At 38.2% G+C, this 26,648-nt stretch overlaps 1 protein-coding gene across 1 annotated transcript in view; it reads right to left on the bottom strand.

The window, feature by feature from the left end:
• LOC139740231 (carnitine O-palmitoyltransferase 1, liver isoform-like) overlaps nt 1-26,100 on the bottom strand; it is a 50,852-nt gene extending 24,752 nt beyond the window's left edge. Inside the window, exons 1-3 of the mRNA XM_071650815.1 lie at nt 26,016-26,100; nt 2,558-2,739; nt 238-377 (exon numbers count right to left, since the gene is read on the bottom strand). Of these exons, the coding sequence (XP_071506916.1) occupies nt 238-377; nt 2,558-2,698 (281 nt within the window). The 5' untranslated portion in view covers nt 2,699-2,739; nt 26,016-26,100. The remainder of the gene's footprint in view (nt 1-237; nt 378-2,557; nt 2,740-26,015) is intronic.
• Nucleotides 26,101-26,648: the final 548 nt, after the last annotated feature.

Here is a 26,648-nt window from a genome sequence, read left to right as displayed (position 1 = left end):
GTGTAATTTTGAGGCCTTTCTCACACTTATTCACACAATGTTTTGTGTTTAACCTACTACACATACAGCTGCACTTCTTGGTTTTCAACCCCTGTATCAAAATCAAGTGTTAATCGTGTGTTACCGTAATCAACAAGTGTTAATCCTCCACTGCTTAAACATAGACTCGTGTTTTAAGTCCTCTCAGATTTTCAGAAAGTCTGAAAGAGGTGCTTGTGGCCGTCTTTGTATACTTACACTGGGAGGAGACGGTCTCTAACAGTATCAATCATTCCCAACGATGGGTCCATGCGGGCCAGTGTGCATGCCATGACGGCGACTAAAACAGCTAGCCAGCTAGCCGGGCTTGCAGGGTAAGTGGTGGTCACCATATGCATCTGTGGGAAGAATGTGTATTGATTTTGACTTTCTGACCAACATCACCAATTAAAACCTACAGTACAGTATCTCCAAGGTACAATGGTAATTTTTTAGCAAAGCAAAGCAGAGCCAAAACAGAAGAACAAAAAGATTTGTTTGATTACTATTAAACCATAACAAATGTTTTACTTGAACAACTAAAATCCTGTACGCATACAGTATCAACAAATACAACTAGTATGAGTAAAGAGCGCAAAATTGCCATTTCGAAAGCTTTTTTTATTTACAATTACGCTCCACATTTATCTGGCTTCACATACAATAGTGTACTTTAAAAAGCGCTAATAGCCTTCATTAACAATGGTCAGAACATTATCGTTTGAGGGGACTTCCCAAGAAATCCAAACAAATTGGTTCACTGCTGCTCAAAAGATTAATAAACTATGTATGTGACCCTGCATCACAAAACCACCAAAACGTTGCCAGACATGGATTTTAAATTAAGGGTAAAACTGAAAGAACTGACTTGAAGCTTTAAAATTATAATAGACAGAAAGCACCTACTCTGGAAAAGATGTTTACTATAAGAAAAGAGGCTCTCAAGTTTAGGGTTTATTCAAGTGCAATATTTGTACATGTACTTTTTCTCTCACCAAGCTGTGTTCAGTGCAATGAATGGGAAAAAGAAAAAAAAAAACAGGAAGTAAAACTCCATAACAGCCACAATAGAGGGACTATTCGGTTGAAATTGCATGTCACACACTGTAAGCACACTCTATTCATGATTAATACCAACTTTCAGTGCAGTAGCATCATCCTTTCAAAAGTTACTATGATAGTTGAAAGTGAAGAGAATGTAAAGGGTTTTTTTAAAAATGAAAAGGGGCCTGTAACAAAACCTAATCACGATATCATTCTACACAAAGTGTTCAAGAAAAACTGCAAAAAAAATATAATTTCCCATTCATTCTATGATCTCATCCTATAGAATGATGTAGAGAAGAATTGTTCTTTCAGAAAATATTAGAAAAAAAAAAATTCACTAGGTTGACCAAATTCACCTAATTTGAGTTCTCATGTAAACCAGGGGGGGGGGGGGGGGTGCAACTTTTTTAATTTTGTGATGCAAAGTCACATATAAAAAAAAGTACATTGTGTGAATCATCATTTCTTTCAAATGGCAGGAAAAAAAAAAGAAAAAAAAAAGAACAGAAAATAAGAGAGCTTCCTGGTATAAAAAAGAAACTTCACTGGTGCTGTATTTGCCCAGCGGCATGACACGCCTAAAAATGCCCAAGTTTGGTGATGCTGCTGAAGGCAAGAACACATGGGACAAAGCGGGGGAATTCCCCCAAAAAATAGATTTTATGCATTGCTGCACACTATGAGAAGCTAGGCAGACTCCTATATGAGTTGCCCTTTTCAGCCAAAAGCTAGGCGCTGACTAACTTTGTTCATGTGAACTCTAAAATGAAGGAAAAGTTGAGATCTCTTCTGAGAATGGACACAAGTGTTAAATCCTGTACATGTTTGCATTTTAGGGTGCAGAGCATTAGAGCAAAGCATGGCAGTGCTGACCAGGATACATTTTTAATGTGACACAATTGAGAATAATAATCACAGAATGTCACACAAGACTTTGGATTAAAGGGCCACAATGAGAAAGAAAAAATGAATAAAACTGAGCTGCTTTTCGCAAGCTATTTCAATATTTTCTCTGCAATCTCAGTAGGGCAGGCAGTGTTCACAGGGAATTTGTGTCTTCTTTAAATCACCATCCTTTTTACCATTCAACATGAGCTTTACGCTTTATCATTAAACAGAGTATTCTATCATACAATCTTCCCAATGCCTATTACAGAAGTTTGACAGCACTTTGAAAAAAACTGAGTGTTGTGTAATGTACAACAGATAATTGAATATTGAGAACAAAGTACCTTCATAAAAACAGGATTGTCTCACTGGTACAATTTGTACGTACGTGTGACTTTTGTACCATATGTCTTCTGATTCATTGCATTGCTTGTAACTGCAGCACATACTCTAGCTTATCAACGAAACATTTATTTAAGTGGAATATACAAGGTTGGCTCAATTTACCGGTTGTCAGCACTACTAGACTGAACTCTGGTGTGGGATGAAAATTCGCACACATGCACACAACCTCTCCTCTCCGGAGGCCTGGCATCACACCCACCTGAAACCTCCTGAGCTTCTCGGCCCATGATCGCTTGCCGCTCTCGAAGATGGCCTTGAGGACTTCATGGTTGACATTGAGGTCGATGCCCTCGGGGGTGACCGTGAACTGGAAGGCGACGGCCGCGTGCGCTTCAGCCATGATGGGGCGGATGGACTGATTCACAAGCTTGGGGAAGAAATCTGGCCAGAGAAAAAAGTGAGAAAAAATTTAGGGGGATGTGACAAACAGACTTTGATTATTGTTTGAAATGAAACACATTCAACATGGGTAAACTTCACTGCACTTGGAGAGGAGCTCGAGCTACTTAAAAAAAAAAAAAAGCCACACTTGAGTGACATTTGGTAATTCCTATCTTATCTAATATGACAATATAGAGCACTGTATACAGAAGGGAGGTATCACTAAACATTCTTGTATATCAGGTACAGTACTTACACTTTGTAGATACAACTGTACAGCATCAAATACTGCAAGAACATCCACCAAGAAACTGATCGGTAATATCACATGGAAGTAAAAGTATTACAGTTAAACTAATTCTGTAACTTTTAAACATTGCATATTTACCCTATGAATTGCATCATATGGTAAACAGGGAAAAGATATTTCCTAACGGTCATGTGCTCATAATAAAGGGAGACAAAACATCAAAGCATAGCTCAAGCTACATGTACCTCTTTCATTTTGGCCATACAAGTGTAACAACCGTCCTCTCGAAATGACTTGCTATAATGACACACAACTCTCGTCAATGGTTTCCGAAGCACCAAACCAAAATAGCTCATTAAGTCACAGTTTAACATGTAGCTGAATAGCCTGGCATCACAACATGCGCCATCCATTATTACATCGTGCATTTACTCCAGATCTGAACCATGGCAAAGTGCCAACATTCTTCATCCTGTTGCTGTATACTATCATTTTATCAGCGCTCCTTTCTGGTCAAGACCAGACAATGCGCTAAATCTGATGTTCAAGCACATTAATGCAGCTTTGACAAAGCACTGAACATCAGTCAATCATGTCTTATCTCCAAGCAGTTATCTGAATGCATACATGAGATAACTTCAATGTATGTACAGTACTTCCTCATTGTGTAATGAATGAAGAACGTAAGATTACAAAGGCTGATAGGATTTGCCGCAGCCGAATTCCTGTGTTTGTCCTCTCCTCATTCACAGAAATGATTGACAAAAAAACAAAAACAAATATATTAATGTAGGTCAAGTTCAGTATTACCTTACACGTAGGCTCATTTCTGCTGTTGACTATCATGTACAGTATGTAATTAATCATCAAGGAATAATAATGTGCATGCAACGTTCTGTGTATTTCACTGTTCGAGGGTACTCTGATTAATTGCTGCCATTTCCCTCTTTAGGGCGAAAATGCACATATACAAACCTACATTGGAAATGTGTCTTCTTTCTTGCCCTTTGTTAATAATCAACACAAATTCACAATCTCCGGCCAAAAGCAACTGACATGTTAATTTCACACACATGTTCAAACACATAATACATGCATACATTACTATACACATGTGCTGTATGTGACACTAAAAACTTTTTCTCTAGTAATGGCACTGCAAGTTAGTTTATTTCATTTCTCAAAAAACTAGAAATGTCGCTACAGCGACTGGTTATACCCCCGCCGAACAACATTTCATAAGCTTGGTCAAAACAACATTTCATAAGCTTTGGTCAAAAAACTGAGGAAGTAGTTAAATCCGCAAGATCTTTCCTTGATCTTCTGCCATTACTATGCCGTTACCATGGCAACGTACTTTCGGGTACTGTCGAAAAATGCATCTTGCACATCTACAACCAAAGGCACACATCTGTACCAAGTTTCATGGAAATTGGGCAAAAACTGAGGAAGTAGTTTGCAACACAAAATTTTCCATCATTTTGGCTCATAATATATGAGCTGTTACCATGGCAACATACTTTTTGTCACTGTCAAGAAATGTGTCATGCTGACCTATATCCTAAGACAAACATTCAATATGAATTCCATGAGAATTGGAAGAACACTGATGAAGCAGTTTTGCCATGAAGCATTTTGCCCTATATTTTACCAATAACATGCCGTTACCATGGCAACGCACTTTTTGCCACTGCGGAAATATGTGTCTTGCACATTAACATATTCAGATGAACATCTGTACCTAATTTCATAAAAATTGATCAAAAACTGTTGGAGGAGTTCGCGACGCAAGATTTGTACCCATTTTTGCCCATAATATGCCGTTACCATGGCAACGTACTTTTGGGTACTGTCAAAAAATACGTCTTGCACATCTACAACCCAAGGCACACATCTGTGCCAAGTTTTATGGGAATCGGTTGAAAACTGAGGAAGTAGTTCGCGACGCAAGATTTGCAACGGACCGACCGCCCGACCGACCGCCCGACCGTCCGCTGATTCCTATATACCCCCTTCAAACTTCGTTTGGCGGGGGTATAAAAATCCCCTGATTTACTGCTCTTCGTTGAACTGATTTCATTTCAATTTTGAACAGCTAAATATTGTACCTTTACCCATTACACACAGTTTTTATCCATTCCGCAACTACAGCACTTGCAAAGGGGTTATCCTTTAGTCTTGGATCTTATCTTTTAGTGATCGTGAATTCTGTAATCTCATTGGTCAATCAACCACTGAATATATCCCGTATTCCGTGATAAGGTTATATTGTGCGCATGCGCTAAATCCACCACTGAATATATTCCGTATTCCGTGATCTATGACGTCATATACAGATACATAATATCTCTTTAAAGTTTCAAAGGGGGGGGGGGGTGAGACAAACTTGAGTGTGTGTGTGTGGGGGGGGGTAGGGGTGGGTGGTAATGATTAGTACTCTGCAAATGCCCTCGAAAGTAGAAACTGTAGGATTAATTGAGCCTTACTAAAGGAATCATATAGAATTACTTTAATAACTCATTACGGTATAATCCCCCCCCCCCCAAAAAAAAAAAAAAAGATAAATAAATAAATGAAATAAAATAAAATAAAATAAAAAATAAAATAAAACACAACAAAATAAATAAAATAAATAAAATAAATGAATAAATAAATAAAAATCCATCTGTGACATAAGTACTAAGATACAAGCTAAAACAACAACAAAAGGCATCTCCTAGAGTTTGAAAATGACAAACAGAAAGTTCAAGATGGCAGAAAAAGAGAATGAGATAGAAAGATAGAGAGAGAGAGAGAGAGAGAGAGAGAGAGGAAGAAGACAGAGGTGAAGAAAAAGAGAAAAAAGAAAGGGAAGATAAAAGGATCTATATAGAAAGATATACAGAGAAAGACAGACAGACAGACAGAAAATGAGTCCAAGACATACACTGTAGAGACAGGGAAGAGTCAAAGGCTGTGTTTATCATCTCCCCCCTGTTTAAACAGCTTTCAAAAGCCGTTTCCAAAGCCCTTTAGAAACGGCTTCCAAAATAGTTGCGTTTATCAACTCTTCGCGAACACGATAACTGGCCTGTTACTGCACAGCTGCATTGCACAATTCGACTCGAGGAGAAGAGGTCATATACGACGTGCAATGATCGTAACTGCAGTACAAAGCCATTTCAAAACAGCTTTGCGTTTATCTCGCTTCAAAAGGCTTCTAGAAACAGGTTTCTGGAAACCTGTTTAGGAAACCTGTTTCGGAAAGCACAAATGCAGCTTTCAAAAAGGCTTTCCGAAAAGGCTTTCAAAACAGCTTTGCATTTATCATCTCGTAAAAATTCCCTAAAAGCCGTTTGGAAAACCTGTTTCTGCCGAGAAAAAGAGTTGATAAACGCACCCAAAGTCAGAGGGAACCACACACTAAGGGACTGTGGGGGTGGGGTGGGGGATGTTACCATTGATACATACTTTAACCCTCTAACCACCCACCCCACATCAAAAAAAAAAAGAAAGAAAGAAGAAGTTGTATGTACATTGTAGAAACAAATACTTTAAAACAGATCTTACAGCTAACAAACTCTACTGTACTGCCTATAAGCATAGGTAGACTACAAAGTACTGTAGAAAATGTACGCCAAATATTTCTCAAGGTTTCTGTTTTTGCGAATTTTGCGAGTCAGGTGCTATTCATGAATTTAGAGACAAGCGAAAATATTTACTCTGATCCCAACATGAATGCTATGTGCACAATAATGATTATAGCTAGGCCTATTGACAGTGAGGGAGAAATAAAATTATTTTTTTGAAATGCACTAGGGTGCGTACATGTACATTGTGTGCAAGTGCATGTGTGTGTGTTTGTTTTTGTGTATGGATGTTTAAAATGCATTTTAAATACAGTGCAACTTTGAACAGGAAAAGGGTTGAATTTAATCAAAGATACAGTTCGGAGAAAAACCTACTTTGTACAGTGTAAACATTGTGACCAACTACCACTGTACATTAATCACCAATTTAAAAAAAATGAGACAGTCTATGTCTATTACGTATACTTATGACTTCATTGCTGAGAAACCAACACCACGCTGTTATGCCAGAGCTACCAAGTTTCACGCATTCTGCATGAGACTCAAGCATTTACAATTTGTAGGGGCCATCTCACGATTTCACGCATGGCACCCATTTTTCTCACGCATCGGGCAAAGTCTGCCACTTGGGCCTATAATAATGAGCATATCTCAAAAGATTAAAGTGATAGTTGCAATTGAAGGTATATTTCCCTTTTGTCTTCCAAAATAAGTAAAAAATAGTCACTTTGAAAGTATGCACCTGATCGCACCATTAAGAGCTAAAAATTGAAAAAGCTCCCTACCGTGGGAGGCCACAGGGGGGAAAAACCCCTCCCACACCCTTGCTCGCACGCACATTCGCATGCCGAGATGCCGAGTCATGAAAATCTCACTCATAAAATTTTTTTGAACTTGGCATCCCTGTTATGCCTAGGCCTACTCTGTACAAACACTACAGCTAAAAGTTATTTGAAATATCATTGTACAGAAAACAGTTTCCTGCAACTATACTTTTGTATTATTGCTGTTGCTGTGTCCATGTAATGTCTGTGGTATTTTAACATGGTACATGTAGTCTGTTGAAGATTAATTAAAGGACAAGTCCACCTTCATATACATGAGGATTGAGAGAATGCAGCAATATTAGTAGAACACATCAGTGAAAGTTTGAGGAAAATTGGACAATCCGTTCAAAAGTTACGAATATTTTAAGTATCTGCACAGTCACTGCTGGAAGAGAAGACTACTACAGTGCATGATGTCACATGCATACAACTATATAAGGAAAATAAAAAGAGAATTTCACAAAACTTTACTTCTTGAATAAAGTGCACAGTTCTTCGACTTGCTACTGACGTATGTTAAGGGTAATATTAGTCCCCCTGCCTTCTGAAAGAGAGAAGTCGAGTGTTCTTTTGTTACGGGAGAAAAATGGAAATATGTTGAATTTTCTTTATTCTTTCTTTATATCGTCTTACTCATGTGACATCACAAGCTATAGTAGTCTTTTCATCCAGCCGTGACTGAGCAGAAACTTCAAAAATTCATAACTTTTTAACGGATTGTGCGATTTTGCTCAAACTCTTACTGATGTGGTCAACTAATATTGCTGCATTCACTCAACCCACATGTCTATGAAGGTGAACTTGTCCTTTAACAACACACACACACACATACATAATTGTACACCCAAACATTTTCTATCATAGTGCCTGTGAGAACTAATTCAATCACTTTGCAAGAGCACTGAGATGATGTCCAAGAGTACAATATGTGCATATCATGTGATCTGCAGTGTTGGCCCATATTCGGGAAGGTCATCTATCGTTTGACCACGGTTTTATACACTTTTATAGTCCATGGACTGAACACCTCCCAGGAAGTATCTTTGACATGCACATGTACAATTGTACACGAGTGTATCGATCAACACACGATTGTTATTGGATCAATGGATGTCTGTCAGCAGACACAATCTGCCACATGCATATCCGCAGTTCAGAAATTTGCATAAACCATGGTCTAAATTTAAACGACTTTCATGAATATGGTTACTTGTGACCATTTGATGCAATGTACGGTATACATCGTGTACATATGTGACCTGCTACAACAAAAGGATCTTAAAGTCGCTGACGGCTGAGGCAAGAAATCGAGATTGAAGTCACATCATCAAAATTGGTCCACAACAATCAGATTTCTATTTCTGGCATAATTTTGTAGACTAATGTTTTGTCTATCATCTGCCAAAATTTCAAAGCCGAATGATGAAAGGAAAGGCAAAAAATCAGCGTTTTTCTGGGGCATGATTTTCCGACTTTCAATGTAACAGAGACGCGTCCAAAGATTTGGATTTAGCGCCGCAGCTAGACTCCGCCCCTACAATTGTAGTAACGCGGGAATTATCTTATTGGTCAGTGTGTGGCATCCTGATTACTGATTTGTCGTGCGTAGACCGCTGGTGTTAAGCTTGAATGAACATCGCGGAGGTCTCTAGGAGCATGCCTTCGATAATCAAGCGGTGAAAACTGTCTCGCCTCCACTTGATCATGATAGCGTCGGAAGGAAAACTTTGAAGGCGTTTTTCTCAAAACTCTGATTTCCTCAACCAATTGACATGCGCTAATAAAATCATTGGTATTTCCGCAATCGATTACTTTTATGAGTTGTGCTATATATGAAATTAAGTAGAAGAGTAAGGGAATGATGTCATGCCATTCTCAGAAAATTGTCCTCCCCCGACTTTCGGATCCTTTTGTTGTACCGGGTCACATATGTATCTAAAAGGATTTTAGCGCCCTGCACTGTACGTATATTCTTGTCTATTTGTGACCCACATCACAATTCAAGTGCTTCCAGTTCCTACATTGTATAGTCTTGCAATCTACAGTACATCTGGAAAAGATTAAGAGTGATTAGTTCGTGTAAATTCAACACTGGCACTGTAAGGTGGCACGTCGGTCAGTCTCCCTAGTCAGTCACCGCCTTCAGTATACTACAGTAGATCTTTAGGTACCAGTAAACCCTGTAATCAAGTTAATGGCAGGTTTTACAAAAGCTCCTAGGATCTGAGACAACTCGCTGGGCATGTGAAGGTCAGTACAATGACAGGCTCTCTGCGCTATCTGTTTTGCAAGCTGACATTTCACTACAGTGCATTTCTTCTATTCACCGGCACACTTGGCGTCACGCCAGAAGATCAGCGCAACCGACTTTAAAGGTCTACTGACATCTTTGTGTGGGGACAGACATCCCGGGCCCCCAAACAAAATGATTGATTCCCTATTAAAGCGATACAAAGTTACAATGTATAGGCCTAAGCCTCCTATGTACGATTGTTAGTGTGTGCTTCACTAGTAATGTTATGTTGTTGTTTTGGGGTTGGGTTTTTTGTTTGTTTGTTTTGTTTGTTTGTTTGTTTGTTTGTTTGTTTGTTTGTTTGTTTGTTTGTTTGTTTTTTTTTTTTTTGGGGGGGGGAGATTCATGCACTGATAGATACAGGAATGCCAAAAGGTACACAGCAACCTACAGCACATACCAAAATGTGAAATACTGATTACTGTAATCATTCCATCATTAGGCCTACTGTATTTATGCATTCAACCGCTCAAGGAATTGTTCTTAATTTCAGTGCTGTTCTATGTTGAGTCAGCTGGACCAACCAAAAGTACTGAACCTAAATAGAAATGTGGACTTCAGATCAGATAAATGTTGATAATGTGCGTGCTGTCCTAAATGTGTACAATGTATGTACTGTACACAAAGTATAACAGATAAACAAAGAGTGTAATTGCAATATGTATTGCTAAAGCATGCTAAGTTACACAACTGCTAAATTTCAGTCACATAATCTACAATGTGTACACTGTATCTTCTGTTATCTCAGACACAGCCGATAAGACAAAGTTTCTCCGCCCATATCAAACAAGTTAATGATAGTCATTGAACAGAAGTTCATTACCAGAGGTAATACAACCCTGTGTATGTAATCTAAAGCTGCAGCGAACAAGAAAGTATAATGATTACAGTACTAGTATCGTGGGTGTCAAAGAGTTTGAACCTATCTCTACCGACTTAGGAGACACAGAATCTGTGTGCTCGAAGGACATCAACATTGTCAACCCCAGAAAAAAAAAAAGAAATAAAAAATTGACAACCACAGCTGTACCTGAGCATTGCTTTTGCTTGTTCAGCAAATCATTGCAGAGAAAGTATGTGTAGCACCCAACTAATGAAATTCATAAGAATGAAAACTCAGTGAAATACAGAAATTTGGCATCCGACAGAGACTTAAAAAGAAAGGAAAGCAGAATTAAATGTATAATTACCCATCATGATCACAAGTACAAATTGTAACAAAAAAACTGTAGAAGCTAATGACTGTTGCAGTACATCTGATCGCTCCCAATTTCTGTGAAGGGCTGTTGTAAACTGACAATCATTTTAAGAAGTCCTATACACTGTGCATTAGAGCAATATGTCCTTCCTTTCAGGCAGAGTTTGATGAAATGATGCAATTACTCACCAGATGGCATATATACATGTATATGCTACGAACTCATCGCAAATAAAAATGACAAAATCTTAGTTCATTTCTTCTACTCATAGTTTCAAACTTCCTGAAATGCCGCAATACTAGCTAAGGAAAACATACATGTGATAAAATTCACTTATGATCCTCTTTTCTTTTAGGGGATAGACCCATGGCACTGGTGGTCTTGCCTACGGATGTGGCTAGAGCGTGTCTGCTGACATACATCACATGTACATATTAGGAAACTGGGAGAAATTCAGGAAGTTGTAGGCTGACAGGCTTTTTTTATGAAAGTATAGATATTAGATAAGTATACAATGTACACCTACACATGTCTGGTATACTGTAATCTGAAAACCTTGTCACCAGAAAATATACCAGTACACAGAACATCGTTTTGCCAGCTACACATACAAGTGTGCAATTTTGGTACACACGTGGTACAGTACACGGGGTGTACACAAACAAACACACACACACACACACACACGAACAAATATGAAAATTGAACACCACAATATAATTTGATGATAAAAAGATAAATGACAATCAAATACTTGTGTGTCTTTACCACCATCAAGGAAGTTATGTTTTGCTGGTGCTAGTTTGTCTGTTTCTCTGTTTGATTGTTGGTAAATTAGCAAAATAACTCAAAATGTTGTGAATGAATTTGAATGAAATTTTCAGGAAAAGTTAACAATTAAGGAACAGATGAGGCCCTTGTTGTACAGGGCCCCATTTTTTTTCTCTCTCTTCTTTCTTTAAAACACAACATGATTACATTTTGATAGTGATCAGGATCACCCTCTAGATCCAGGAATGCTTAGAAATTTTTGAAGGATATTCTAGTAATATCATTGGGATATACATTGTAGGGCTGCTTGGTGGGAGTTTGAGCTCTCCAAGTACTTTTCTAATTACCTCCGCCAAGGGAGGAGGTTATGATGTTTTTATCGGCATTGGTTTGTTTGTTTGTTTGTTTGTTGGTTGGTTGGTTGGTCGGTTGGTTTGTCTGTGTGCAAAATAAGTCAAAAAGTTGTGAATGGTTTGGATAAAACTCGAATACAGGAAAGGATGAGAATGACACAAGGAGCAGATGATTAAATTTTTGGTAGTGATCTGGGAATTTTCATATGGATTATATGAACTTACGGATTTTTGATATTTTGGCAGGTACATTGTAGGGTCAATGAACTTGGGAGTTCAAGCTGCTCACTTTTTTTTTAACGTTTGCATACACCCACCGAAGTGCGTGCTCTGGTTTCTGCAAGGGCAAGGCGCGCCATGCAGCTGGAAGTTGATGACATAATGAAAGGCTGCTATACTGGGAAATTGGGCAATCTTCAGCATGCATACGTACTGTATGGGTGGAAATCACTGAATCTCTAAGGAAGAAGAAGAAGATCAGTGGTGGAAATGAGCTGCTTGGCGGAGTTCTGCGCTCTCAGAGTGCTTTTCTAGTCTAGCTTGTACAGTAAGTATGACATACACTGTAGAATAATAAAAGCAATGGAATCTTCTGCAGATGAAAACAAGAGCTCAAAGTACAACATATTTTTAGGCAAAAAGTAAGCATAACAAAATACTGAATACTGCATGGTTTTTGTCCATTCATGTTTTTGATTGGTTCACAATATATTATACAAGCATGCTCAGTTCTTTTTTTCTCTATACATAAATTCTTTGCCAGTATACGTACATTGTATGTGTACATCTTTATCTGTTAACTATCATTTACCCTTTGCACAGTCTAAAGAAAGTCCTTATTCATTGTGTTATGTTTTGTTGGGGGGGGGGGGGGGGGAAGAAAAGAATGAAAATAAAATGAATTGAATTGAATTGACCGTTACAGACAGCAAACTAGCATTGCAATACTTTGCATAAAACATAGTGTACATGTACATCATGCATATTAGATTCAATAGTCATCACTTGGGGTTATTTGGAATGCCATAAGTACATCATATCAAACACAGAATAGCATTAGGTACTCTACAAATCTTACAGATACACAGAGTAGATTTTTGCTATTTTGTTTTACAATTTAAATAAAAACTGACAACCTTCCTCATTAAAACTACATGTACATGCAGGTAACTAGCTGCGCTACAGCAGGAACACTGATAACAGCTAGGATGTGCATTGCTAGATTATAGTATGATCTCGCCCCAGCTACTGGCCCCACAAGAAAAGAGAGACTTGCTAAAAATGACTTCCTTTCACAAGTTTCACTTTTAGTCTTGATCCACTTTCCCCTGTGTGAACACTTGGTGGAAAACATCATGCTAAACGGCTGCTTGTATAACCAGCTCCAGGATATTGTCCATTCATAGACAACCGTTATCAGTTTTTGGATTGCGATGCACAAAATTTGGTTCATTCGCTGCCGTTCACGCACGACCAAAAACTCTCACTTCGCTGCAAGCCACGCACGTTAAATTTCAGAACTGTCCATGTTGATGACAGAACGATGATTATGTGCACCTTTATAATATGTATCATGGGCTAAAAGGGGCAGGTTAGATCGTGGGGTAAAAGAAAAATATCGTACATTTTTTTTTTTTTTTTTTGCTTGCTGTTCCTACACAGTGTGAGGCATTTTATCATGAGGGTTTCCACGAAAATTGTCTGATTTTTACATTGCAATGAAAAGCACAAAAGCATTTTTTTTTTAATTTAAATTTTGCATTGCATTGGAAAAAAAAAAATCATTTGTCCAACCTGCTGGTTTTGTGTGTGCGTAAAAAGGGTCTATTGTATGGACTACACATTGTATGCCCCCCCCCCCCCCCCCCATGCCTTTCACTGAGGATTTGGAGTCTCATAACAGGGGAAGTTCTGAAAATAGAAGCAGCCAATACATCCTGGAGACCTGGTAAGGTTGAAAAAAAAAATCAAATTCTACTTATTGACATTCTACTTGAAGGTGAAGCAAACTACCTCATAGAATTAAAACATTGGAAACTGGTTTTATTTCTTTTGTTTCAACATGATCCTTTGTTATTTCTGGTCATTTTGTCTTCTATAGATAGTGCAAAATTGCTTCTTGGTTTCTCATTTTTGTTTTGTTTTTGTTTTTGTTTTAATTCCCTTTTGGTACAACAAGTACACGTACATACCAATTGTAAATATCCCACAGAAAGTGAATTATGACGTTGAAAAAAGAAAAATTCAGCAGAGCTGCTTCTCATTCTCACTGCACACATAGGGTAGTACATGTGGACACTACTATCGCAGAATCTATGAACTCCCAGAATTTCCTGAAGAGAAGTCTCCCACAGTCAGTTGCTGTGACATTGTCACTGACTTTCATCCTTTCGCTGTTCGATAAGAGGGCACACTGACTTGCGTACCCCTTTTATTCAACCCTAATACAAGGTGCCTGACTTCCACCCTGGACCATATCAAGTGACACAGCTATAGGCAGTAACATTAGTAGTCTCTGTTCCAGGCTACACGTACATGTATTAAATGGCATCTTTTTTAACCCGATAAGGACTAGTCCCGAGTATACTCGGGCAGGTGTCCATGGAAAATGCGTGCTGTAGCAAAATCAGTTCCTCCTCAATGGGTTTGTTCTATCTAATCACAGTATTGGAAGTGGGAGAGGCACCAATTGCATTTTTGTTGGGCAAAAACAGCAAATGGTAGAAATTTTGCAATTAATTCTCATTTCAGAAAAGTTTATAAGTAATACTAGAGCGGATGTTGTACAGGTAGGAAAGGAAACTGTTTAACTTGCATCATGATATCACTTCACAAAAACAAAAAACAAAGTCAAGCCTTTAGGATTTCTAGTGTTTTGATGCTTTCTTTAATAGAAGAACAGTTTATCACAGGCACACACAAAGGTACAAAAAGTAGCCAACTTCATTTGTTTGTTTGTTTTTTTTTTCCTTTGGGGTTTATTGAAGGGGGAACAAAGGGAAAACATTCTTTTAATTTCTTTGTAAAAAAAAATCTTTATTTTTTATTTTCTCATGGAGAACAGGCACTTTTTCCAGATGGAAAGAAACAAAAATAAAGGACCTCTTTGGTTTCCAATACGAGGCTCAGACAGGATGGGGTTTCAGGTAATAAATGTAAGAACTGACACATGCTGTTCTAAAACTAAATACCATTTTGTTTGAAATAATCTGGTAGATATTGAAACTGCTCAAGAGAAGAAAGGAACACCTAGCCTCGAACAGCCTTTTCCTTTGCACATGAAACACACACAAGTTGGAGATGGCACCTACATACTGTATATCATTTCACTTCAACGAAAAAGCATGCAACCAAACAAATCTCGTCATTACTTCATAACAAAAGTATTCAAATGGTCTCCCGATCATTGACCAAAGAGCATGAATATTAATTCACAAATCAATTAAGAATACTACAGGCCATTTCTGTGAATCATGTGAACTTAACAGTGACCATTAAAACTCCAATGAAAATGTACCAACTGCAGATGGAGTATCCCAAAGGAACTTACTATTTGCCATCTTGATGTCCGATTCAGTCAAACGAGCAACAAACGCACATATCCTCTTAAAAGTGATGTGTTTGCTGACATATACCAGGCTGTGATATCCAAGGAGGGGAAGCAGTCCTTGATGCAATGTTGGAGAAATCTTTAGGGGCAATCAAGTGCTGGTTTTGATGGATTCACTGCAGAACTTTCTTCCTGTCTCTTCAAGAATATTTTTCCACCAAAATGGTCCTACAATATTAACAACTTTACAGCTCTGTAGCTTTGTGATATTGTGCAGCATGTACATGTACGACTGTACAATGTACTCTCACTAAACAAATCAACAACTGCCTATGTACTGTAAAAGTTACAAGTGTAATGAACCACAAATGCACAGCAGACAGTGGTCCCACCCAGAAGATATCAATTCCATCAGCACTTGACGGGACTGCTGTGATAATCCATTGATATAAGCACTGCATTCATCATATGGCCACAAAATTAGCCTGTGTGTTGTTATTTTTATTAAATCTTATAAGTATCCAGTTTAAAGAAGAGGAAATGTAACTCCACGATGACAAATTCGCTAAAGCTCATGAGGCAATTTTCCCCAGTCTGAAAGCCAGCAACCCATATGGCAGGCCGATGGAATTTCAAGCACTGTTAACACAGCCAGCATTTAACTCCTTCCAGAAGAAAGGCCAAGTTTTTGAAAGACGGCTTGAAAGTCAAATGCAATGAAGATGGCAACTCAAATATCCGTCGCAATGCAAATTCCAACAAACATCACTGAAATGCAGGCACTTTATAGAAATAAAACAGGAGGAACTGTTGAAATTAGCTTCCTCAAAATGCATATAACATGCATCTCAATACTTTACTAGATGTCATCTTTTATTCTAGAACTATTTTACGCTACAGTATGTGCAGGCTGACAGACAAAGTGTCCAAAATCCTATGGATACCTGGATGGAGACTTGTGTGAAACGTAATACATGTACTTCCAAACTGTTCGAGGGGTAGAAGAGTCAAAGTGAAAACTTCATCATGAATAAATCATGAGGCTACTGGCCAATCACATCCTGCCTTTCACGCTTGACTGAACACAAGACAAGCTGCGCTGAAGTTGCTTCGCGGAAACCGAACGTGTGAGACGCGCACACACACTCACTTACATGTGCACACACAAAATAAAAATTCTATTTAATTTGTCAGTGGGTAGCTTCATACACTGTACTGTACCAGCAGGTCTTTGTTGTATACCCTTACATCTGACAGGGAGGAAACAATAATTTTTGTAGTCCTTGAGAAAGGATGGGGGTGGGGGCAAAAAAATAAATGGAATAAGATTGTACATTAAACTACTGTCCCCATAAATTCAAAAATAAACTCTCTTGACAGCTTACAAAACTTACAATTGTACAATCTCAGTTTTTTTTTTTAAATTGATTCATCACATAATCTACAAACAAATTCATTCATTATTGTTAAACATTTTGTTCATTTGTATGTTTATGAACCATAAATGTGACATTTCTGTCAACTAGAATATAATGCAATAGTATAATGACTCTATATGATATTTTTGAATATGATCTACATTATAAACGGTAGGTGAAGAGAATTGCCAACATGACTACTTGAAAAAAAAAAAAATTATTGGTATGCCCATCTCCAGTTCCACTGGAGGTTTCTTCTCTCAACAACATTCGCTATTAAAATACACTGTAGAAAAGTTCACAAAACCACCAGTATACATACTACGTAATTTGAATTGCGATGCAAAAACCATTTTTTTTTTCCCGTTCATGAACATGATAAATGCAAATATGAGTGAGATCCAAATCACTATCAGCATACCACTATTAAATGTGCAATGTTTCTGAAATACATGTAGTTGTGATTACAGTGTATTTGTGTGCATGAATAATGTGCAAAATCGTACTGCTTTATCTCTGTTTGTTTTTTTATATCCCACAATAAAAGGAGGGTGTGAGACACTTTTGAACAGATAAGGTCAAAGTCAGGTCAAACTCCAAGACTCATGCATGTGCAGTTTAGCCTTCCTCAAACTGGTGCATTTTTTTTTTCTCATGTACACTGTACTTGTACTTGTGAAGCAGAGCGTATAAAAAGCGTGTATTGAATTGCCCATTCAAATCATGCTTTTTCAGTGTTTGTGACTGGGCCGAATGATGAATTGTTTCAAAGAATTGACAGCAATGCTTCAAAGTCCCTTAAAGGAGAATGAATCCCAAATATGCAGCAATATTAGAAGAGCATATCAGCGACGTTTTAGGAAAATCAGACAGTAAGTTCAATCATGAACTTTTGAATGTGGCGCAGCCATCTGTCACGGGATGAGAAGACTTCAACATTTTGTAAATGTCACGTCTGAACATCAATAAAACATAGCCGTAACAACTATAAACAAGTTGAGGGAGCGTGTACTTCTCATGAAAAATTACATCTTGTGGAATTCTCTTTTTAAATACTTTCTTTATATCATTGTACATATGTGACATCACAAACTGTAGTAGTCTTCTAAATCCAATCCAGAGATGACTACACTAAAACTAAAAATTCAGAGCTTTTCAACAATTTCACATGATATACAGTGTAGCTACAAGCTATACATTGTAGGATAATATGACTGCCAAGATAGCAGAGCCCTACAGGAAATGATTTTCCAAATTACAAAAAACATGGAAATACATGGATTGTACTTGTGGTGAAGCTTGACCACTGCGAGTGCTGAATTACATTTTACTTCCGATAAATCAACCTGTCTCATTTAGGCATCTTACAATATGCATGCACAGAGAGTATATGTAGTGTACAGTTCGGAGTTCTCCATCAGCCATGAACACAGCTACAGTATACTTTATCATCAAGGGAAGTACCGTGTAAGTAGCCAGCCCCTTCTGTTTTTCACTTGAAATTTGTGTGGACGTTCACAATCTATGAAACCGGGGTCACTGTATGCAGCACGCTGCATTTCCGGATTTTATCATCAAGTGGCGTTTACTATCAAATAAAGCAACGAGACATACAGCTTTGCTGATAAGTACCATTCTAACGATAAGGGCGACTTCACCTTAACTCAGCTGAAGCTGTCATTTATTGTGAGGTATAATGAAATGGTGATATGGATCCTAATTAAATGATTGGCTGAGAGCTGTATCACATAACCCATCTTTAATTTTGCTGAAGGCCCAACTTTACTTTTCAGTGCCACTCAGGCAATAGTTTACTAATGATCACTTGCCTGCACTCAGCTGCATTGCTTGTGTATTTGAAATTAGTATGCATCAAAATTGTTTAAAAGTGTGTGGTTACAAGAGTGTACAGGTGAGCTTTGTGCAGGTGTTGACCTGGGAATCTTGCAAAATGGCTGCCTTGGAATTTATCATGTCATTTTATAAAACAATTAATGCACATTTAATACTTAGTTAGGCATTACTAAAGTTATCCACCCTCCATATCATTTGAATTGCCCACAACATATTTGGCTTTGCCTTGTGTGTTTCAGACTGTTCCGAAGTTACAATCAAGCAGATAATTTACAGTTGTACACTAATGTCATGTGCAATATAATGCATTATTTGTGTGATATGTTGGATACTGTATAATATTTTCCAGATCACAACTACTGTCAACAAAACTACATAGTATATTGGCAAGGAACACAAACTCTGGAGAGCATGTACATGGTTATTTCCAATGAAATTCACTCTGAAAATTAATGGACTTGCTGTCATGCAGGCAGACACAATGCAAAGTAGCGACATGAACTACCAGCATTGAATCTTTATCCCTTCAGAGTGTACCAGTAAGATTATGCTACTAAAATTACCAGTAGATCTGGGGGGCGTTTCATCAACGAGTTCGTCGGAGTTTTCACCGACGAATTTGCTATCAGCCAATCAGACCAAGGATTTCATTAGCTTTTAACAGTTGTCAGTGTAAATCCTTGCGTCTGATTGGCTGATAGCAAATTCGTCGGTGAAAACCCCCGACGAACTCGTTGATGAAACGCCCCCAGGTGTCAGAAAGATACTCTGTGTTACAAAGTCACTTTGAAGTATACAGAGTGTATGATGGCTTCTGGTCTCTTTTTCCAACTACCCTCCACACGCCCAAACTCTTGCTGTATGTGAAACAAATTGCAACAACAACAACAACAACAAAAGAAAGCCATAAATGTAAATGAAAATTCCCCTCCCCCCCCCCCAAAAAAAAGTATATATATACAATGTACAGTATATAATAAAATAACAATGAGATGAGGAGCAATTTATGATTTAAAACAACTCTATACTTTACAAAGCAATTGCCACATTGGTGCTCCAGAGATGTACATTGTAATTTGTCCACGCTCTATCTTTGAAATTTACTAATAGCCCACAAAGAATTTTATACAAGTCTACCACTGGTATTGCAAGAAACGTCATAAATCTTTATCTATTTATGGATAGTACATGTACATGTATATACTCCAAGCACTGGTTTAATACTGAGATAAAGTGCATGTTGTCAAAAAATAATAATAATAATCTCTATAAATCCTTCAGGAGATGGGTAAAGTCCTACATGTAATGTCCTGGAAAGATATCACTTTGTGAAATTTTGTTTTATACTCCCTTTACTGCTCTCCTCACTGTGACATCATACGCTGTGGTAGACTTCTCATTAATGGACAGGGCAGCACATGGAATTCAACAAACCTATGAAAATTCATACATTTTAAATTGTCCCACTTTGTATGTTTTTAAATGGTTCACTATCTCTTTGCCTTCACTGATACATGCATACATGTACACCTGTATGTGGAATACACTTGTATACAGTGTACCACTATTAAACCAGTGACAATTTGAGCAAAGAAAATGGGATTCTCTTGGGATTCAACTGGAGACCTCCAGATCACCGACTGAGCTATAAAAAGTCCTATTCATAGTGCAGTGTTCGTCCCAGAAACCCTTAATTCTCAATGCTCATGACCGTGGTCAGAAGCTTTTCTAGTGCGTGTGTATGTACAATGCAACACACACACGTTATCCTGACGTAAACCCGAAGCATGTCAATCAAGTTGATTTAAAATTAACAAAGTGGAGGAAGATTCATCTGTTCTGTTTGCCTAAAATGCTAAAATGCACCATAAATTCTGAACTCAGGAAGTCTATAAGTTGTCTTAACTTTGTATATTTGAATTAAAAAAAAAAAATTACGGGGGGGGGGGGGGGGGGGGGGGCGAAGAAGTAATGTATACTCAGTACTGACTAATTGTCTAGCGTAAAGTCTTCCTTTACCGACACTACGACCGTCAATACCGGTACATATAATGCATAGATTACAAAATGAGGCATCTTAATATCTTTTCCTCCTATCCACACTTATCTGATGTATTATCAATCAAGCAAACACCCTCCTGGCACTGACATCTCGCGACGAACTTTGATACTATTTAAGATCAAGCAGTGGACACACACATTCCTGAGTAAAGTGTGCACATTTGTGTACATGGAGATTACTGTCTAGCCTTGGCAGAAAGTAACCTTCACGGAATGTGTACACACTAACACCTGGTCCAAGTGAACATGATTCAAGTTGACATTGGCACAGGTGCGGATCAAGGCACAGTAAGTTTTGAAGGTAAAAGAGTTGAGAGGAATTACACGTCCTGTAAAGAACCCAGCAGCATGGGGAAACAGGGGTGATCCCATTAAATCAATCTTAATTTGTCGCCAACTGGAGTACATTGTAGGCTGCATTTATCTAAAAAAGTTTCTGAGGCAGAATCACGATCCTAAACGCGTTTGAGGCATTTTCAGAGGTTAGATAAACGCAACCGTGTTTTGAAACGCCTTTCAAAGGGCGTTTTGAAACACGTTTGAGACCACGCAATGCCATTTTGAAACACATTTATATCTCAAGGTCAAAAATCCCAGCTGTTTCCGGTTGTGTTCTATACCCACTATTTGTGTGTGACTGAGGAGGCATGTTTGGTGGTATGCAGTTGACCTTTGCTTCCCAGTTCAAACTGCGCAAAGCAGCTGCGTAGTGACACCACTCGAATCGCGATTGTATGATGGTTAGATAAACACGGCACCCCGAGGATCGCGTTCCAAACCACATTTGCAAACGCCGTTCCAAACGCATTTTGAAATGTGATTCTCTCTCTCAAGTTAGATAAATGCAGCCTAACCACCAAGAGTGCCCATCCCTGGGGTGGATCCGGGAATTTGATAAAGAGGGGGTGCCTTTTTGGAGGGGGCACGCGCCCCCATTTTTTCTTTAAATTTTTTGTTTTAACAAGAAATAAAGGGAGGCATGCCCGCTGCCCTACCCCCTGGATCCTGTAAATATGCATCAAAGTGTACTCTCATTGGTAATGGTCAACTCCTGTTGAAATTCTTCTGCTGTGTGTACTGGTGTACACAAAATTTGTGTACATCAGAAAATACAGCTGTACAATGTACATAATTTGTCACAAAGATTATTGAATGTATTTGAGCTAGGCAAGCCTTCCTACTCCGTGGTGTCCCACACAACCAGTTCTCTCTTCACGCACCGAAAAGTGATAGATCAACCTTGCATTTGACTTGACTTTAAAGGGACTGTACAGTACTGGTTGAGGTGGGGATTCAACTTTATAACATTCCTAAGTGAGATAATGAGAAACCTCTTCATGAAATATGAAAGAGCATGTAATTTTAGGAAGGATTCAACGTTTATTTGATGAAAATTGGTTTTCAAGTGGCTGAGATATCCAAAAAAGTGATGATAAAAGACTACAGGCCACGCCTTTAATTAGGATCTAATTGTTTCACCTTGTTTTTGGATATCTCAGCCATTTCAAAACCAATTTTCATCAAATTTATAAACTTTTGATACACGTACCCCTTAGAATTGTATGCTCTTTGACATCTCATAGAGTGTATGGAACAATATTACACTGACAGAGTACTTGAGAATTAGAATCTGAATGAGAAAGTTATGGAACTGCAGTTTTGGCCCATTTCTCATAACATACAGCTTTATAAAACAGTGACAACCACCTTTAATACAAATAGGATGAGGTGATAATATCACTGCTTCACAAGTCTCCCTTCCCAAATTCTCTTTTTCAAACTAGAATTAAAATACAGAACTTGCATCCTTTGCATCATATCACTGTAATATGTCATATTCAAATTCATGAAATGAATGACCTATTATGTTATAGTACTGTCCATGTATGGTGATGGCAATGGTGACTTGAAGGGAGTACAAAGTGTCACAATTGATACATCATGGAATACTATACATACACTCTACTTCTTGTTTTGTATTAACCTGTTCAATGGCAAAATTGATTGAGACAAAATAATCACCTCTGATAATTGATATGTGGTTGTCACTTTTATACAGTGTACAAATGTATGATTGTACAGTACACCGTGTACATGTACAGCTGTAACTGTTCCATGAAAACATGTACAGTATACTGTACACAAGTTTAAATGTAAAATGTTATCATTCAACTTCTTTTCTGACTTTTACAGTACTTCTGCCATACAATGTAGTTTGTTTGATTATACTCTATCTGCAAAGTCACTTGAATATTGAGTTGCATCGCACATAAATACTAAACTTCTGAGATCAATAAATACTGTCCATCAATTCAAAGAGAAAAATCCCTGCTTAAAGAAAGAAAAAAATAATAGAACCCCCCCCCCCCTAAATTTTACAAGGACTCTGATTTACTGGGGGACTTTGTACAGGAAGAATTGTAATGGTCATTACTTCTGTTGAGGCACCACATATTTGACTTGGCATTGATCAAACACTTTATGGCTACTTACATTGTACAAGACTTCATGTTCATTTTGTACATGTACCTGACCCCTGGTGTAATCAGCAGTTGTGACTGACCAGGGGCGGATCCAGGAATTCCGTAAAGGGGGGGACAATATTTCTGGTGCTACAATGTACTTACGGGTTTCATCTCATTTTTTTTCTTTTTATTTCTTTTGTTCTAACAACAAATAAAGAGGGCATGCACCGGGCTCTGGATCCGCCACTGCTGACCATTGTAAAGATTAGAATTTAAAGGGTCAAAAGGGTAAAAAAGGGTAATGCAAATCATTGGGTTAACAAATCTACGATTTTGCATCTACAGTGTAGATGGGAAAGCAATTAACTTACACACAATGGCTTGTCATAATTATGCCATGAATTACGGCTTAAAGCTGCGAAGTGATTGCAATATCTACCAGGAGATGAAACCCAAATGCCTAAATGTGGATTGAGTAAATGCACCAATGCTAATAGCAAAATTTTAGTAAATTCGGACCATCCATTGCAGTGCTTTGAATTTCGAAAGTTTTAGTGCAGCCATCGCTGGATGAGAAGACTACACTGTGCTACAGTTTGCGACATCACATAATTATGATACAACGCGTATATAGAAAAAATAAAAAAAAGAATCCCACAAAATCTTCTTTTCATTAAAGTACATGTATACATTGAATAGACTTTCCCCCTGCTTTCTGAAATAGGTAAGTGAAAATATTGTAAATGAACCCTTCCAGGCAAAATAATTCCCTGACAAACCCCAGTACTGTATATTCCCAGCCCACCCGGGTAAAATAGGTGAATTCTTTTTCCCAACCCACTCAGCTCCCCCCCCCCCAAAAAAAAAGTAGCTAAAATCATTAATCTGTGACCAACTTTGATGCAAGTTCCAACCCTTCCCTGGTACCCAGCCAGGGGTAGGGACTGCAATTGACATACAATTGTACATGTGCATAAATTCACATGCATTGTATATTAATACATTGTATTGTACATTCTCCTGCTTTGCTAGTTTGCCCTACAGTATTACAAGACTATTAGTATTAAGTACAGTGTACTGACCATTATGCATAGTTGCACAGTAACAACTCTCTGAGATATCTAAAATATAACCACACTTGATGATGTACAAGTGTACATGCACATGTTCACTGTACAGTACACACCTGTCCTTTATGGCCTCATAATTAAAGGACAAGTTCACCTTCATAAACATAAGGATTGAGAGAATGTAGCAATATTAGTAGAACACATCATTGAAAGTTTGAGGAAAATCGGACAATCCGTTCAAAAGTTATGAATTTTTGAAGTTTTTGTGCAGTAACCGCTGGATGAGAAGACTACTGCAGTGTGTGAAGAACTTAGATGTCACATGCGTACAACAATATAAGGAAAATATAAAGAGAATTTCACAAAATTTCATCTTATGAAAAAAGTACACATTCCCCCGACTCGTTACCGACAAATGTTATGGGTAATATTATTCCCCCTGCCTTTAGAAAGAGGCAAGTCAAGTGCTCTTTTATTATGCGAAAAAAGTGAAAATATGTTGAATTTTCTTTATATTTTCTTTATACTGTTGTACGCATATGACTCACAAGCTGTAGTAGTCTCCTCATCCAGCGGTTCCAAAACAAAAATTTTAAAAATTCATAACTTTTGCATCGATTGTCCAATTTTCCTCAAACTTTCACTGATGTGTTCTACTAATATTGTTGCATTCTCTCAATCGTTATGTTTATGAAGGTGAACTTGTCCTTTAACTTTCACCAGTACACTGCGACCAAGGTGCATCTCTCACAATACTACTATTTTGACAAGTCAATTTTAACATTGCTCACATCCTGACAGTACATATCTATGATCTAGATTCTACGCTATAACATAATAGGCTATAAATGCTCTGTGAGTCTGTATTGTGCTCATGCTCGCTCACCCTTTCAAATGCTGTAGAACGTACCTTATTAAAAAGTTTGGGAATTTGCACTACTCTGGCTTCGATAGATCCGGTGTATCATTCGTACTGCAAACATTACTTTATACTTGTTACATGTAGGTCTAATTACAGCCTCAAGAACACTATTAACATTAGTATTAACAATCTAACGTGTCCACAGTCATGAAATTGTGTAACATTAACAAGTTAGTGTTGCAAATCAGATTTGTTTATCTGACTTTACCTACTTGTAGCTAAAACATAACCCGTTAGACCTCCTTCAGCCATCTCCATGGCGCATGCATGATCTCTCAACACGGCTCCAAATGACAATGACAGACTTGCCATGCATTTCATGCTTGCAAGGTCGTTTTCTCTTCAAGGAACTTTAGAACACCTCAAGCCCAAAACAGAGGAGCCAAAACAGGGCAACAACAACAGGGGCCAGGGGCGGGAGCGCAGGCAAAGCAAGGAGCCATGGCCCATGCCAGCGCAAGTACAGCCGCTCCACAGGCCATCGGCCACGACAGGGGGTGGCCTTCGCACGCCGGTTCATCTCTACTCGCAGCGCTGCGACCGCGACCGGCGTATAAAGCAGCATGACGCAGCTCTGTTGTTTCATGTTTGATGGCTGAAACGGACTTTAAAACACACTTAAACTGATAGATGGCACTAAATCATGCAATTCACATGCAAAGTAAAATACTCACCGGTAGTTTTGCTTTTGTAAATGTAATTTTTGTTGGATGTTTCCTTCTCCGGCGTACCGGTTTAACTTTCTTGCTCTAGCTCACGTGGCTCTAGTGCGCGTGCGTCGCGTAGCAAAACGTCATTGATATTTGGGATGTTCTATTACGTGGGGGCTCGAAGTATATTTGTGCTCTTTATTTCGTATCTATGTTTATTCAAGGAGAAAATTATGAAGTATTAAGCATTGACGTCCCAAGGAAAACTAAATACAATATCATGCTTTTTCAGTTTAGGAAAATTGTGGGTTTTTTGACAAAATATGACGCTGCTCCCTGTAATTATGCTTTGTTTACACCCCTTTTGTAATAATAGTACACTCGAAGGCGTGTAGGAGGCCAAACATAGATCGGAGCCTCAGAATCGATTTTCACAATATGAAAGCAATCGTCCTTGTGGTGACTTTCATCTCGCTCTACACACAGAGTATATGGGGAGTTTCATAACAAGGCTCTCTGCACGAATGACTCATGTAGTACTAGAGTAGTTGAAGCGGAAGAGACAAGTTTCTGTAATGTGCTTCGCACATACCTAGTACAAGTACATTCGCATCGAACTCAACCATAACACAGCCTAGAGTGACCTACTAGTATATA

This window comes from Diadema antillarum, unplaced genomic scaffold, assembly GCF_040938485.1.
Source record: "Diadema antillarum isolate AM-2024a unplaced genomic scaffold, OU_Dant_1.0 seq00000845_RagTag, whole genome shotgun sequence".
Taxonomy (NCBI): Eukaryota; Metazoa; Echinodermata; class Echinoidea; order Diadematoida; family Diadematidae; genus Diadema; species Diadema antillarum.
The sequence above is the reverse complement of the archived record's forward strand: the minus strand, read 5'-3'. Positions and strand labels throughout refer to the sequence as shown.